This window comes from Haliotis asinina, chromosome 2, assembly GCF_037392515.1.
Source record: "Haliotis asinina isolate JCU_RB_2024 chromosome 2, JCU_Hal_asi_v2, whole genome shotgun sequence".
Taxonomy (NCBI): domain Eukaryota; kingdom Metazoa; phylum Mollusca; class Gastropoda; order Lepetellida; family Haliotidae; genus Haliotis; species Haliotis asinina.
In genome coordinates, this window is record NC_090281.1 from 14,500,197 (window position 1) to 14,517,335 (window position 17,139).

Genomic DNA, 17,139 nt, shown 5'->3' on the forward strand with positions numbered 1-17,139 from the left:
GGGCTGTGTTGATGGAGTGTATGCCACCTCTGAAGCACCAATCAGCATGCTTCACAATAAAGGCAAAGAGTCACAGGGATAACGTATGTCCACTGGCTTCAGTTCACATGAAAAATGTTCTAGAACCACCCACTCACAATACACTATTATGGTGCAGTGGCAAATTGAAGGAATATAGGTGTTAGGAGTAAAAATTAACACTGAAGAACACTTGATCATAAATCCATATTATAAATAAATATTATGCTGCACACATGTCTGAAACGGCCATTATAAGATACCATCCTCTTTTCCCTATCTGGATGCTATGTCTTGTCTCGGAGACTTGATACTTCCCCTTCAGTTCAGACTCTAGCATCCACAATATTATGTCAACTTTCATCAAGCAGAGAGTGCTGTAAAACACAGCTCTTCCATGGCAAATAATACTGAGATATGTCCACTTAAATTCAGGCATCATATAAAGTCCAAAGAGACGGGTTGACATACATCAAAGATACGATATTGGAGCATCCATGCCATCGCATCCAATCATAGCAGTTAAACAACACAAGCAATATGTAAAGGAATGCTATATTTGTTCAACAAGTGTAAACACATTTATATATTCAAGCCACTCATGCATAAATACTATTTATGTATAATGGCTAACAAAAAGATGTAACACGTCAAAGATACACTACCAACTCCTACAAATATGCAGATTAACACACTCCCTTGAGTAGTTGTCAGGCAAACTGTATCAAAGAAGGCTGAGCAAATTGGCTTCATTCATGCATTCCTATAAGTACTTTAAAAATGTTACCTGCAAAAACCGATACATTGTGACCTGATAACTTGAGTTCATCAACTTGATAGTGACACAATAATACCATAAACTCGCACACATTTTGTTTTACCACATCAAAATAATTCATCATCAATGAAGTGATGAGAAATTACCCTGATCTGTTGGTGATGAGTAATAATATCATCCTCACTGTGAGATATCATTAGTATAGAGTTCATCACGTATTTACCACTGAACTGTTGGGTACTAAAGCAGATGGTATTATCTATGAACAAGGAATTGGTTCTGATTTTGCTAATTATCCAAACTATTTACATGAAAACTAGTAAACAGTCAAACAACTAACAGGAAACATGTACAGTTCATGCAGGAGCTATCTACATATTTTTCATAAACTAAATCAATATCACCCATGACTTAAACCACACAAATAACATCCCTCATATGTAAAATTTATTTTTCCAAAACATGTCAACACTTTTCAAGAACACAGCCTCTCCAGAGCAAACTGAGTCAACAATCCTGAGTGTAGGGATGTCAACGCTCTGTCAGGACGTCAACAGAAAGACACATTCATGACAAGACAGTCACACCCAACTTGTCTCTATCATGGCCACAGACACTGGTAGCTATCACATGGTACAAGCTAGGGAGGAATCGGGTATCAGTGCTACATCATACAACTCAGATAACAATGGATAAACTGCAACCAATTGATCCAGTGATTCCATACTGACACATTGAGTGAGTGAGCTGGATTAAATGCCACTCTGAACATTAATACAGTTACCAGAATGTTAGCCTGTGTGTGGTAGAAAGGTGATGTAGTTCTTAAACAGCCTTCATACAGCAACCTAAAGTTTGTTATCAAACTCAAGTTTGAGAGTGTGAACATTCCAACAACTAACCACCAACACCAATTTCTCTATTTTCACCAACTTTTCCATCAAACCTTTGGTGTTGTCAAACTTGAGTTTGACATATGAAGAAACAACTAATCACAGTCAAAGAAAGTGTAATGTGACTGCATCAAAAGACACAGAGCCCTCAAATGACACAGAAGTTTGACAACATGCGATATTAAACAAGAGTTTGACAAGTCTTAAAATTTTAACAAGTGTTGTCAAACTTTAGTTTGCCATGTGAAGGCTGCTTTACATAGTTACCACTTTTTTGAAACGCATGAACCAAATGCTGACAAACACAGCAGCAATTAAGGTTAACTAGGATTAGAAAACTCTAGTCACAGGTTTCAGAAGCTCTTAGGCATCTCATTTTTCCCAGGAATTCCAGAATTGTTGAACTATGCTGAATTCTCAAAAGTGATAATCACATTCTTTCACAGGTAATTTTTCAAAGCCTGACAGTTCTGTGAAATGTAATACACCTAGCCTCAAACAGAATGATGTCCCTAAAGAGGAACAAACTTCAAGAAAGTATCCTTCAAGACTGGACTTAAATGTTAACATGATGCAGCAATGGTCTACCCGGACGTGGTGTAAACATAACAAAATACAAACTTCAACATTCAAACTAACATGTGTACCCTAGCAGTATCTGTTAAAGAATACATTCTTGGTGCCATGATTGTCTCTCCCCCACAGTTTATAGAAATTACAGGCAGTCTTAGCACCTAGATCGCTCTGTGGAACAGGCACCAGGATCATGCTCCAAAGCAAGGTGTTAACAGTCATTCCAAAAGAAAAAGAATCACTGTTTAAATGTGTTGCTAGCTATTTTGTCATTCTGTACAAGGTGAGTTTAAAAGCATTCTATAAGATTAGATTATCACTCATAACATACCATGCGTTATATCACATTGTGTGTGGTGACCAATCATTAGTCTAAAAGACAGATGATCACTTCTTGAATAGGGTTCCAGAGAGTTAATCATCATATACACAAGTTTATTATCTATCATAACTATCTGATTATCTCTTCTCAGTTGCATACCAGGCATTTTATCATACTATGCAAGTTCAGTTTATCATCCATCTTGCAGATGATCACTTCTTCAATATGGATCTTGCCATTTTATCATAATATGCATAGTGAGTTTATAATCTTTCCAAAAGATGGATTTGGAAATTTAACAACAAAATGTATATTTATATACTTATCCTATCTCACGAAATAGATGCAAATTGTAAAGGTAAGATAAATTTAAAAATGATCACTTTTTCAAATTAGTGCTTGACATTTTATCAAACATTACCCATGCTGGCAATTCCTCTGGCACAGTATAACACTTAACCATCGGTTCCCATCTCATATTAATCCAATGTTATTGAACCTTTCGATGGTGGAAAGCAATTTTTTTTATCTCATCTTGGATTTAGCGAAGAACATCTTATTACTTTATTGAATGTTTCTTTCATTATATGGTCTTCCAATCTAGCAACCCAACATTTCATAAAGAGCCATTTTTTCTCCCCTGCTTATGCTGCCTACATAAGGGAGGTAACCAAGTTCCTCCTTAACTGGAAGGGAAGTAACTATGAGTCTTGTTGGAGAAAAAACACTCAAAGCATTATATTTCATTATTCCATTCAAGCAATTCTACTTTAAGAGATTTCTATACAATACATGCTGTGTAAACGAAGTTATAAAAACACTCTAATGTTGTCATTTACCCAACTAGGTATAACTAAATGAACACATAACTAGACAACCATACTTGAGGTCATTACGGACACAATGCATTGTTGGGACATACAAGAGTCAGATTGACCTGCCAGAACTGGTCTTGGCTGAGAGATGGTAGTTACTGTCTAGACAGCTTGAACATACAGATGCACTCAGTCTAGTCAAGGTGCTGAAACAGATCAAAGATTGTTGAGGCAGACATCACACTGCTAGAACAGACTGAAGATGGTTTGGCGAGTCTGGTTACATATCAGTAGCAGACTGAAAATGGGTGAGCATCTGCTTACACGTCTAGAACAGACTGAAAATAGTGGAGTGAGTCTAAACATACATCCTGAACAGACTGAAAATGGTTAAGAGAGTCTGCTTACATGTCTGGAACAGATTCAAAATGGTTGAATGAGTTGGAACACATTGAAAATGGTTGGGAGAGTCTGGTCATATATATGGAACAGGCTGAAGGTGGTTGTGAGCCTGTTGGCACATCTGGAACAGATATGGTTGACAGAATCTGGTCCCACTGGGAGAACAGAATGAAGTTGTTTGAGAGTCACGTCACACTGAGTATTGTAGAGAACTGAGATCAGATATACAGCCTAGGACCCTGTCATGCAACAATGTCCACTTCCCCAGGCTCAGCGAACAGGCCTCGAACCTCCAGAATGCTTGCCAAGTCAAGCACTATTTTGTACAATGCTGGGTGCTCGAGGATTTCGTCAGTTGGCAGCGGGGGATGGGACATCGGATAGTAGCTTGGGCCCTGCAACATGGACACACAGTTAAAATTTTTTTTTTAATAAAACGTGTCCGATGCAGTCAAAATAGTAATCAGTCAAGAAAATCACAAGATGAGGTGTAATCTGGATCTGAACCACCTTAATATTGACAAACGTAGCAAGGTTTAGAAAATTCAATATGTTTGCTGAGAGAGTCAGTAAGGTTTCACACTGGTTTCTCCATTGTTCAAGCTATTTAACAGCAAGGGACACCACAAATGACCTTCCCACATTGTACCCATACGAGGAATTAATCTCAGGATGAGACTAACTATGAAATACTATGACTACTACAAAGAACATCATAAATATGCAAAGATTTTGTTAATACTGACCAAATCAGAACGTTAAACCTCACCTGAATAACTTTGACATGGATCAGTTTGCAATTTAGTTATGTTGTAGTCTGGACAACATCAAAGGCAATCTCACAAATGTTGGTCTCCCCTTGAGTGAGTGAGTGACTGAGTGAGTGGGTGGGTGGGTGAGTGGGCGGGTGAGTGGGCGGGCGGGCGGGCGGGTGGGCGGGCGAGCGAGCGAGCGAGCGAGTGAGTGAGTGAGTGAGTGAGTGAGTGGTTTTATGCCACTTTTAGCACCATTCCAGCAATATTATAGAGGGGCACATCAGAAATAGAAATCACAATTTTGCCACAGTTAGACATTTGCCCAAAAATCATCCATTATGCACATAGGAAGGACTATAGTGCTATATAAATACCCATGTAATAATAATTACAATAATTATATTACTGTTTACCTTGAAGCCCGAATGAGGGACTCGCCTAGACACCCACATGAAGATCTCACCATGAAGTCCCTATTGGTGTTTCACCTTGAAGTGTCAATACATAACTAACCTTTAAGCACCCTGTGCCTTTTGAAGCCTATTGTCTATGAATCTCAACTTGAAGCCCCTGAAAATCTAACTTTAAGCCCATTGCATCTGATCCTGATACCATGAGTATCTCACCATGATACTTCTAAGCACCTCAACCTGGTCCCAACGTCAAGTTATATCCAAGATTGTCTCACCTTGAAGCCTCTGTGGAGGATGAGAACAATATAGCAGAAGACAAATCTCAGCAGAATCAACCGAAGGAAGTCATCCCCAAAGAACTGCATGTAGGAGTGATCTGAAAACACACATGACATACATAAATTCAAAATTTCAGAGCATCAACTTGGCTAGTGTGTGTAGCAAGGTTTTCACTAAATCCCATGCATAGCAATACAAAAAGTCAGTTTCAAAGCAACCAAGAGCTTTTCACTATAATGAAAAGGAGACTGACATATCTGACTCATGGAAAATATTCTGATGATGTTTGTTAGTCCTGCTTACTTTGAGGGTTAATAATTAATAGACCAAAACAAAATAACTGTACCAATACTGACAACTCCATTCTCCTGACTAATTTGGATGGAGTGAAGAGACAGGCACAGTTTCACAGTGTTCGCATTAAGGCAGAAACCTGTGTTTTTCACACACAAAAATAACAGAACCACGCAAAAAGTATTTTGCGTGCATTTTTTGGAAGCATTGATTCTGATCTTGTGTAATTTAAAAAGTACCTTAAAACTGCATCATATAGACAAACAATACATTTCAACATGATTCAGGATTTTAATGAAAAATTTCACTCCTGAAAGATTTGGACAACATATTCATAATTTTATTTCTGCATGCTGTCGTACAAAACCTACCACGAACACTGGCTTAATGTAACTAAATTACCCAGTTTTCGGGCCCTGACGAACAGCTTGCTGGACTCGGACATGAACTTGTCTATCTGGGTCTGGCACTTGTCCCACAGTGTGATGGGGATGTCGATGATGTTGCACACATGGCACAGAGCCATTAGTGGCGAGTGCATGAACAGCGTGAACAGGTTCCCTTTCTGGTGCTGGTCTGTGCAGACAAACACCATTAGTCAATGTGTTGTTATTGTTGCATGAAGCTGAGATATTATGTGTTAGTGTTCTTAAATGGGTGACCAAACTGATGGACGTGACTGTTTTGGTCAGGTGGAGTACACAGATATACTAAGTGAGTGAATATTGATTTACACTGCATCAACAATTTTTGAGTTATTTGCAGCAAATATATGCTGTTAAAGTATTGTAAAGTGTGCACAATCTAATGTACATTTTGTGGAACCAGTTAATGGATACTCTTTACACTGTGTGCAACCAACCAACTGACCAATAAAAAAAAAACAAACAAAAAAAACCCCAAATAAATAAATAAATAAATAAATAAATAAGAAAACAGTACTTCATTAATGGACTTGGTCAAAGACAATTGTTTGGTATGCAAATCAAATGGTACAGGATCACTTAAAAATTCTGCAGTAGAAAGTGGGTGTAAATAAGTACCCTGCATGGTAGTGGGCACTTGTTCTGGGGAGAGGAGGCACACCATCGGTTGTCCAAACAAGTTGGGGAAATTCTGAAACAAGATTAACATACGTCCCTATACAAAATACATTGATATAGTCCATGTTAGTCAAGAATACTAGTAAGTCTACCCACTCGTGTCAGTCATAGTCACCTCTTATGACAACCATGGTTTGCTGAAGGCCAATGCTATCCCTGATCTTCAAGCTAAAAACAAATGACATCTCAGAGATTAGCTGTCAGTCTTCCCAAAAGCACATTGTGGTGTTCTACTACTAAGCTTGTTACCATCAATATGTAGTCTGTCTCACAGTCCCTGAGCCATATTACTTTCCCTACAACCTAGCCCTCCATGCATTGCTAAAGCCCTGAATAAAACAAGTGTATATTTGACATTCCGGTCTCCATGGAGCTCCGTTTCAAGTTAGACGGATTTATTTGTTAAAATAGAAATTACATGTTTAGAGAAAGAGTTAAAATGGGTTAAGAACAGTTATGCCAAGCAGTCTTATCACATATACATGCACATCATTTGCATGAACGCTGACATAATAATTTCAGACACTGAAAGGACAGTAAACCTGAGAGGTAGGACAGGTGTTGAAGTCTGACTGAAAATCTCTCGTATAATTCACCCAGTTTAAACAATTCAGCATCTACAAGGGATTCATCATTAAAGGGAAGAGGACTGAGGTATTATTATGTATTCTGAAAAGTCATTATATACCATGTTTTTCCTCTGGTTAGCAGGAGCCAAATCATATTCAGTGGATCTGAATCTGTATCTGAACCCATTTTCATCTCTTGTTTAACTTATTTCACATTATGTTGCTTGGTACTGGGTGGAAGAAATCCCAGAAGCCTCCCACCAGAATATGACCTGTTTGGTCACTACAAAATTTAAGGTCATTGACCTACCTGGAAGGCTGAGCTGTTATCACTGTCGATAATAAGGAAGAGAGGCTTTCTTGTGTAGGGGTAAAGGTCACCGGGGTGAAGGCTGCAACACATGGAATAACAGTTTTATAAGACAGACACAAGATTTAGCTGCTGTTTGTAATGACATGTGTCCATTTACAGAGAGTGAGAGAGTGAGTTTGGTTTTAATCAGTGTTTAGCAATATTCCAGCAATATCACATCGAGGACGCCAGCAATGGGTTTCACATACTCTACCCAAGAGTTTTCGGTGTGACGAGCAAACACTTTAAGCACTAGGCTATCCCACCACCCTATGTCCATTTAGAATACTTAGATTTCACTTGAGACAATAATTATGGATACTCCATTTACTCTTGAACAGTACCTCCTGCAATCTGGAGGAAATGGTAGATGAACTTGGCTTTGCTATTAAGCTAAATGAAATCAAGAAATAGGGATGTAAAATTGTTGGCATACATGTCAAGGTAGCAGTTTTGTGACAACTGACCAAACCTCCAGTGCATCTGTTTCAACTAAACTTGGCTGTGAATCAACTTCAGCTGAAGTCACCTGGTCCTGGGTGCAATGGCTGGAGTACTGTGACACGTGTAAGACTTACCAGTGCATCTCTTTCACCACACAGACTTTCAGCTGAACTCACCTGGTCCTGGGTGCAAAGGCTGGAGTACTGTGACACGTGTAAGACTTACCAGTGCATCTCTTTCACCACACAGACTTTCAGCTGAACTCACCTGGTCCTGGGTGTAGTGGCTGGAGTATTGTTTAAGACTTACCAGTGCATCTCTTTCAGCAAGCCTGGTCTTTTTCCTTTAATGGGGGCATCACCCTCTCGTCTACTGTTGGTGATCACACCTCCAAGGTCATATGCAGCTACAAACAAGATCCCATTTAGCAAGGTAATTATTGTATATTTACCCAATATTCATAATCATCTATTTGCTGCAGTCCTACTTTCAACCATTTCTACACTGTCTTCACGAACACCTCCATCCACCACATCTCCCATCATCTGTACACAGTCTTCACGAACACCTCCATCCACCACATCTCCCATCATCTGTACACTGTCTTCACGAACACCTCCATCCACCACATCTCCCATCATCTGTACACAGTCTTCACGAACACCTCCATCCACCACATCTCCCATCATCTGTACACAGTCTTCACGAACACCTCCATCCACCACATCTCCCATCATCTGTACACTGTCTTCACGAACACCTCCATCCACCACATCTCCCATCATCTGTACACAGTCTTCACGAACACCTCCATCCACCACATCTCCCATCATCTGTACACAGTCTTCACGAACACCTCCATCCACATCTCCCATCATCTCTACACTGTCTTCACGAACACCTCCATCCACCACATCTCCCATCATCTGTACACAGTCTTCATGAACACCTCCATCCACCACATCTCCCATCATCTGTACACAGTCTTCACGAACACCTCCATCCACCACATCTCCCATCATCTGTACACAGTCTTCACGAACACCTCCACCACATCTCCCACCATCTGTACACAGTCTTCACGAACACCTACACCACATCTCCCACCATCTGTACACTGTCTTCATGAACACCTACACCACATCTCCCACCATCTGTACACTGTCTTCATGTACACCTACACCACATCTCCCACCTTCTGTACACTGTCTTCATGAACACCTACACCACATCTCCCATCATCTCTACACAGTGTTCACAAAAACCTCCACCACATCTCAACTCATCTCTACTCAGTGTTCACAAACACCTCCATCACATCACACATCATCTGTAGACAGCGTTCACGAACACCTGTATCCACCACATCTCCCATCATCTCTACACTGTCGTCACAAACACCTCCACATCTCCCATCATCTGTACATAGTGTTCACGAACACCTTCGCCACATCTCCCATCATTTGTACACAGTGTTCATGAACACCTCCATCCACCACATCTCAACTCACTTCTACACAGTGTTCATGAACACCTCCAACACACCTCCCATCATCTCTACTCAGTGTTCATGAACACCTCCACTACATCTCAACTCACCTCTACACAGTCTTCATGAACACTTCCACCCAACACATCTCCCATCATCTCTACACAGTGTTCCTGAACACCTTCACCACATCTCAACTCATCTCTACTCAGTGTTTACGAACACCTCCAACACATCTCAACTCATCTCTACACAGTGTTCATGAACACCTCCACCCACCACATCTCAACTCATCTCTACACAGTATTCACGAACACCTCCACCACATCACAACTCATCTTTACTCAGTGTTCATGAACACCTCCACTACATCGCAACTCATCTCTACACAGTGTTCACGAACACCTGCACCCGCCACATCTCAACTCATCTCTACACAGTATTCACGAACACCTCCAACACATCACAACTCATCTCTACTTGGTGTTCATGAACACCTCCACTACATCGCAACTCATCTCTACACAGTGTTCACGAACACCTCCACCCGCCACATCTCAACTCATCTCTACATAGTATTCACGAACACCTCCACCACATCACAACTCATCTTTACTCAGTGTTCATGAACACCTCCACTACATTTCAACTCATCTCTACACAGTGTTCACGAACACCTCCACCCGCCACATCTCAACTCATCTCTAAACAGTGTTCATGAACACCTCAACCACATCTCAACTCACCTCTACTCAGTGTTCACAAACACCTCCACTACATCTCAACTCAGTGTTCACGAACACCTCCAACACATCTCAACTCATCTCTACAGTCTCCATGAACACCTCCACCCACCACATTTCAACTCATCTCTACAGTGTTCACGGACACCTCCACCACATCTCCCATCATCTCTACACAGTATTCACAAACACCTCCACCCACCACATCTCAAGTCATCTCTACACAGTGTTCACATGTTCACAAACACCTCTGTCCTACTGTAGTGAGTGAGTATGGTTTTATGCTGCTTTTATCAATATTCCAGCAATACCATACCGGGGGACGTAAGAAATGGGCTTCATACATTGTAATTGAACCCAAATGGAGAACCAAACTTGGGTCCTTGGTGTGGCAAGCAAATGCTTTAACCATTAGACTACCCCACCGTCAAAGTCTTGTCCACTTGATATTCATAGGAAAAATAGAAGAAGCAGGATAGCAAGTAAAGATGAAATGTGAAAAAAGTGCTCATTTTAAAAGCTTCTTTAAAAATTTCTCAACATTGGAATCTTATTTTTAATATTTCAAACTATTACCCAAATAAAATTTTACAGCAAAAGGGCCCATATCCTTCCCCATCCTTTGATATAATAAGTTTTAGCCAACAATTACAAACCAACTCTCTTTTGTTCAAAATTAAATAATAAATAAAACAGTCACCATCATCAGTGTGTTTAGCATTTCCATGGCAACCATCAGCAGATATGTACAAGAGACTGGCACCATTAGGAGGCAGTTCTTTAAACGCTGATGCAAGAAAGGTGTTAAGCTGTCCGTATGTTGGTTTGTACAACAGGTACTTGTGAGGGTTCTCACGGCGCCGGTCACCATTTTCCTGAAGAAAAGACACTTCTTGTCATAAGTAAAGTGATATTTTTAATGAATAAAAAACAGAAAGCATGTGATGAGATGATGATACAATTCATAAAACAACAAAATAGGTGAGTGAGTTTAGTTTTATGCAGCATTTAGCAATATTTCAGCTATATGGCAGACGATAAAGTGATCAATGGCATGAGCATCGATCTGCACAGTTAAGAACCGATGACACGTGTTGACCAACTTAGTGAGTCTGTCCATACGTTCCTGTTGGTCGCCTCTTACAGCAAGCATGGGTTGCTGAAAATCAATTCTAGATTTTAACAAGTACAAGTACATTTTAACAAGTATAGACATCACACCTGAATGCATACAAACAAGTATATAACTAATGCTAACGATACATTGATCATGTTGAACACAAATATTACAGAATAATGGAGCCTTTGTGGAAAACATTCCAGATATGTCACATAAAACAAAAGAAGTGAATGGGTGAGCGACCTTAGTTTTACGTTGCTTCTACCAATATTAGAGCATGGATGGGGGTGGGGAAGGAGATACGAGAAATGGGTTTCACACACAGTACCCAAGTGGGGAATTAAAGCCTGGTTTTTAAACTGAAGATGTAAAATATTCACTATAATTATGGATCAGTTTAGATTTGATTGGCACATGAACCAAAGGCTTTAGAGCAAACAAACTGTAAATATTTGTACAACATGTTTTCTTTCAATGTTGTCTCCAAAAGATATAATTGTTGTGAAAAGTGTGATAAACAATTCAATGTTGCTCACATAAAAAGCAGTGTAACAGAATAAAAACATAATAAAAGGCTACTTGGAAACAATGTTACATTGGAACAATACAAAGTTACATCAAGCAATTGCCTTGGATGAAGAATACAATGGATGAAGAATACAATGGATGAAGAATACAAACAAATACAAACACTGACTAGCCAAGCTAAAGCAAATGATTCACTCATTTTCAAGACATGCCACGTCATGGATGATATAACACCAGAAAGACATTTACTGTAAATCTATGCTCTAAATCACAAATAACTGAGTAAGAGGTTATAAAGGCAGTTCAAGGTTTTGCATTTTTCCTGGACCTGTCAATGATAAAACTGAAACTACAAAAGATCCTGCTAAAGCTAAAAACAGCTTGACAAGAAAACAATTCGAGATAGTATTCTACAAACTAAAACAGTAGCTAAAAAAGACAAATCGCCAACTTATGTCAGAGTATAGATGTATAATGAACTGGGCACAACCCAGTATCCTAGTCTCCTACAGATCCAGATGATCAAATAATCCAAAATACCAAAACATCCTGAAAGAGCCCAGGCTGCTTGTTTCATGTCAAACCCAGCTGTTTTCCATATTTATGGCCCAGACAGCACAATGATTGACACAATCAGCATTGATATATTTAAATGTGTAATGATGACATGCATCAGAAACCTCTGCGTGTCTGACCATCACTTCATAATTCCATTATTTGGTTCAGACACTGTGATCAGCAAAATCAAGTGAGTGAGTGAGCGAGTTTAGTTTTACGCCGCTTTTTAGCAATATTCCAGCAATATCACAGCGGGGGACACCAGAAAATGGGCTTCACACATTGTATCCATATGGGGAATCGAACCCGGGTCTTCGGTGTGACGAGCGAACGCTTTAACAATTAGGCTACCCCACCGCCCCCAAAATCAAGATGGATGTAAATATGTACTGTGATAATCATCAAGTGATAGATGAGAATAATTTACTTTGATTGTTCTTTCATAGCCTATTAAGGCCCATGTACTCAGTGAGTGAGTTTAGTTTTACGCCGCTTCTAGCACTCAGCGCTCAGTGTGAAGACCATTTCTGGTGTATCCCCACCATGATATCACTGGAATATTGCTAAAAGCAGCACAAAACAATACTCAGTCACTCAATGTACACAGATCTCAGATACAAGGTGACCTATGAAGTTCTGGATCAGAACTGATCTTCAGTGATCCTTGCTTGTCGTAAGAGACTAAGACGATCAGGTGGTCCAGCTTGCTGACTAGGTTGACACGTGTCATGGTACCCCAGCTATGTAGATCGATACTCATGCTGTTGACCACTGTACTGTCTGGTCCAGACTGGATTATTTACAGACCCTGGAATATTGCTGAGTGCGTTAAGCAACAACCCAACCAACTCAGAAACTCAGGCAAAACACTGAGTCTGACCACCCAACCTATTAAGTCATTCAGTAACAGGATCAGCAATATCACAGCTCTACAGTGGTGTCATGTACAAAATCAAATGCTGACTAGAAATCTAGTGATTGATATTATGTTCAATATCCAACACCATTATGGTATCTTGATAACTAATCATGTTTCCTAGGAAAACAACTCTACAAGGATGATTGTAGCACTTTACATGATATACTTAAAAGAATTTGTATCAGGTAAAAAGACCAGTGTAGATGATAAGTAAGTTTTGAGCCTCTTTCAGCATAAAGTATGTAACATCGCAAAATGGTTTCACTATGATGCAATGCATTTTACATTCAATACATTTTAAGCAAGGTTCAGAAGTTATCAATTCTTGCATGTTTGGCGAGGGACAGATGTGGACACATCATGCAAGAGCCATGCTAAGCTACAGAAAGCTACTACTACAAGCTACATTCACAGTACAATGTAGTGGGACCATACTAAAACATGTTCTATTTTAACTGGATGCTAGGCAGCCTTAAACCTTCTATTTAATATGTAGATACTATTCAAAAATATTTTCATCGCTGGAATGAGTCAAACTGTCACTGTTGGAATGTTTCATCATAATATTATACATTTTTGTATTCTGATATAATTCTTGAGCAAAATAGGCTTCATTACTGCAGAGCTGAACTTGAGATCAACACGTACATGACATAAAATCAAGTTAGTTATTACTGAGAGATTATTGTTTGGCCATTATTTTTTTACTTGCTGGAACACAGATCATCCTACCCACTTTCTACAAAATATGGGAAAAACATATAATTTACAAAAACAAGATGTAAACTAACACTTATTGTTTGTTGACCATTCAGACATGCCAACATAGCTGAAGGCTACTAAGTATGTAAATGAAGACATCTGTAAAACAAATGATTGTTCAGTCATTGAGCCATAGTAACATTCCAAGGTTGCACAATAAGTATGAGTTATGATCCTTGTCTTTCAGAAATTTACTTGAAGAATAAAAGAAGTGCTACCCATGTGGAATGGTGATACTGATAACAAATTCCTTTTTGTGTGTTGCCATCTTTCCATTTCATAGTAAAGACAAAAGTCTGGTTAAAAAGAATCAGAAGTCGTATTGAAAAAATAGTTTTTATTCCCTTCTGGTATCAACCCTTTTGAAAAGAATCTATGATCCAACAAATATATATAATGGCCTAACAGGTGTTATAGAGTTAGTTTGCTTAGACAAGTACATCATAATCATGCGGTTAATATCTGCTGCAATGCCGAGATATAGGATGGCATCTTGCAGAAGACAAGACCTCACCCAAGAGATAAAAGTAATAGAGTTACCTCCCCTACAGCTCGTGGTCTTGGCATAGGCATCTAAAAATAATTTAAAGAACTAATCTGAATGTCATCTATATGATGGACATTTAAAAACGTTAATGCAGTTTTACTATTTTTGGAACCACCTACAAACTAGGTCTGATCTGCCATGCCTTACCTGCAGTATCTCTTATACAGAACAAAGGTTTTTGCAAAGGCATATGTGAGTGTACAAAATTGTTTCAAATCAACATTACCACTGGTAAGAAAAGCTTTAATGATAAACCAACACAAAAAAAACATAAATGTGACAAGTTAATTGCTTAAGAAGCAGGAAATCCATATTTCATCTTGTGTATTTTGGGGAATGGCTGTCAGGCAAGGCAAACAGATAATTTTCTTCTCAATAATAAAAACATTATTGTAAAAGCAGAAAGCAATGTCAATGAACACCTTAACATGTGTAGTATTGGAAAGCACAATAACAAGATTCAATCATCCTCCTTAGAGCCAGGACTTGCATTTTAGTAAACCTACAAAAACCTCTTGATCAATCCCCAGGGTTTTTGCAATCTGAAATTATTGCCCCTTGATTTGCATTTGCCAGTTTCAACAGCTATTCAACTACATCTAATGTAGTAATTTGAAGGTGAATTTCAAATTAGTCTCAGTACTTGGCTGTTACAATCGCGTTGGCAACAAATACAATTTTGAATAGGTTACCAACATGGAACAAGGAGCCCTTAAAAATCCTTTCAAATTAAACAACATTTTCCCTTATCCTAACATTCAATTGGTTGGTAAAATGTTAATGAAAATCAAGGGCATGTAATCTGCAAAGACAAGAACAACTGGACAGGATCCAGGAATTGTGTTGGTTTACGGAAAGGCAAGCCATGGAGGTGCAGAGGATTGATTCAACTGAACACTGATGATAATTCAAGATAGAGTGGTACACTTGCATCACAGAAACAGAGTTTAACACAAACGTGGCTGCCACAGCACTGAAGCAGAGGTAGTAAAAAAGGGGTGGATGGTTGGGAATGGTCTGCATAACACACAAGTTTGATGTTTACTTTCTTTGCCAAACCTTTGTCAAACCAGCATACATCAGCCTCACCAATTTCATCCCCTCCAAACCTTCATAACACATTAGTTTATCTCTACCTTCCTCCAAAACCCAGGGAGCTTCCCCCAATGTCTGGCCAACTCAACACCCTGCTTTTATCTCAATATTCCTGCCTCACCCAGGGAGCTTCATGCAACCCTAGCCCAGCCCAGCCCAGCGAAGCCCTTCATAATGCACCATCTTCACTTTAACTTTCACACCCCAGTCATTGAACTTCAGCTAACCCTAGCCCAGATTAACCCTTCATAACACATCATATCCCAGTTGCATAGATCGATGCTCATGATGTTGATCCCTGGATTGTCTGTTCCAGACTCAATTATTCATCGACTGCTGCCATGTAGCTGGAATATTGCCAAGTGCAGTGTCAAACAAAAAAACCCATACCAATCTTTGTAACACACTATCTTGAGCTCAACTTTCATGACCCACCCTGGGAGCTTAACCGTAGAACTGCACAACCCATTATAACACACCAGTTTCTACTTGTAAATCATGACATTAAGAAATTTGGCGGAAAATATCTCAAATTTTCTTCTACACCTGAAAATATCAAAACCTACAAAGGTTAAACTGGTTTCATTCAAATAACCGCAAAGAAAATAAAGCTCCAAACTGATGTGTTATGAATACCAAAGGCTGAAAAACAATACATCTGGGGTCTCGAGGAGGTCCTGTTACCAATGGTTACCCGCAGAATAGTGACAAAAAAATATTACAGTGTATCGTTTGATTTGATATGAATAACTCATTTTGTGTGAATTTCTGTGAACAATATCTAAATGGTCGTTTGTTGTGATGTAAGCGTAACTCTGTTTCAGAAATCTAAAATGGAAACGGTCCTAAATTTAAATTATTGAATTGAAACAGGCTAAAAACAGTATATTAAGGGCAATCATATGCATAAGATATTTAATATGAGTAAAAGTACTTTTTCATACTCACTCTGGTTGCCCAAAATACACAGGTTGCATTCAAACTGATAATTATTGCTTTATATAAATCACAAATTATAAAGGCATCGCCAGAGTTGCTAATTAAAACCTAAACATGAAAATGAATGATTGAAAAATGTGACATGAAACAGATAGTGGAAGAATGTACTCACAAATGGCTGTCGTCCTGGTGCAGGGGAAGCATCATAGATTTGGTTGGTGAGATCCTCCTGGGGCTCTCGCTCCAGGGTTTGAAGCATGCGGAACATGTCCAGTGTCAGCTCACTGAACTTTACCTGGAGGAAGACGTGATTCATTGGTTGATAAAGTGAGTGAATGGTTACATTACAACCAACTGAAAACCTGTAGCAACACACAGTATTTTAGGTAGGCAGTGTTTGCCCTAGGCATAAGACCAATAGGAGTTATC

General features: G+C 39.2%; 1 protein-coding gene across 4 annotated transcripts in view; it reads right to left on the reverse strand.

Annotated features, from left to right (window-relative positions):
* Window positions 1–3,103: 3,103 nt before the first annotated feature.
* The window catches only part of LOC137273286 (protein SCAI-like), a 34,189-nt gene continuing 20,153 nt past the window's right edge, over window positions 3,104–17,139 (reverse strand). For 2 of the 4 annotated variants that reach the window (XM_067805836.1, XM_067805835.1), the window contains 8 exons: window positions 16,883–17,005; window positions 10,943–11,117; window positions 8,320–8,416; window positions 7,525–7,606; window positions 6,586–6,658; window positions 5,945–6,118; window positions 5,245–5,345; window positions 3,949–4,196 (listed from right to left, as the gene is read on the reverse strand). In XM_067805836.1, the coding sequence (XP_067661937.1) occupies window positions 4,044–4,196; window positions 5,245–5,345; window positions 5,945–6,118; window positions 6,586–6,658; window positions 7,525–7,606; window positions 8,320–8,416; window positions 10,943–11,117; window positions 16,883–17,005 (978 nt within the window). In that variant the 3' untranslated portion in view covers window positions 3,949–4,043. Of the gene's footprint in view, window positions 4,197–5,244; window positions 5,346–5,944; window positions 6,119–6,585; window positions 6,659–7,524; window positions 7,607–8,319; window positions 8,417–10,942; window positions 11,118–14,669; window positions 14,703–16,882; window positions 17,006–17,139 lie in introns of all 4 variants that reach the window. The other 2 variants (XM_067805834.1, XM_067805833.1) reach the window with 2 other exon arrangements.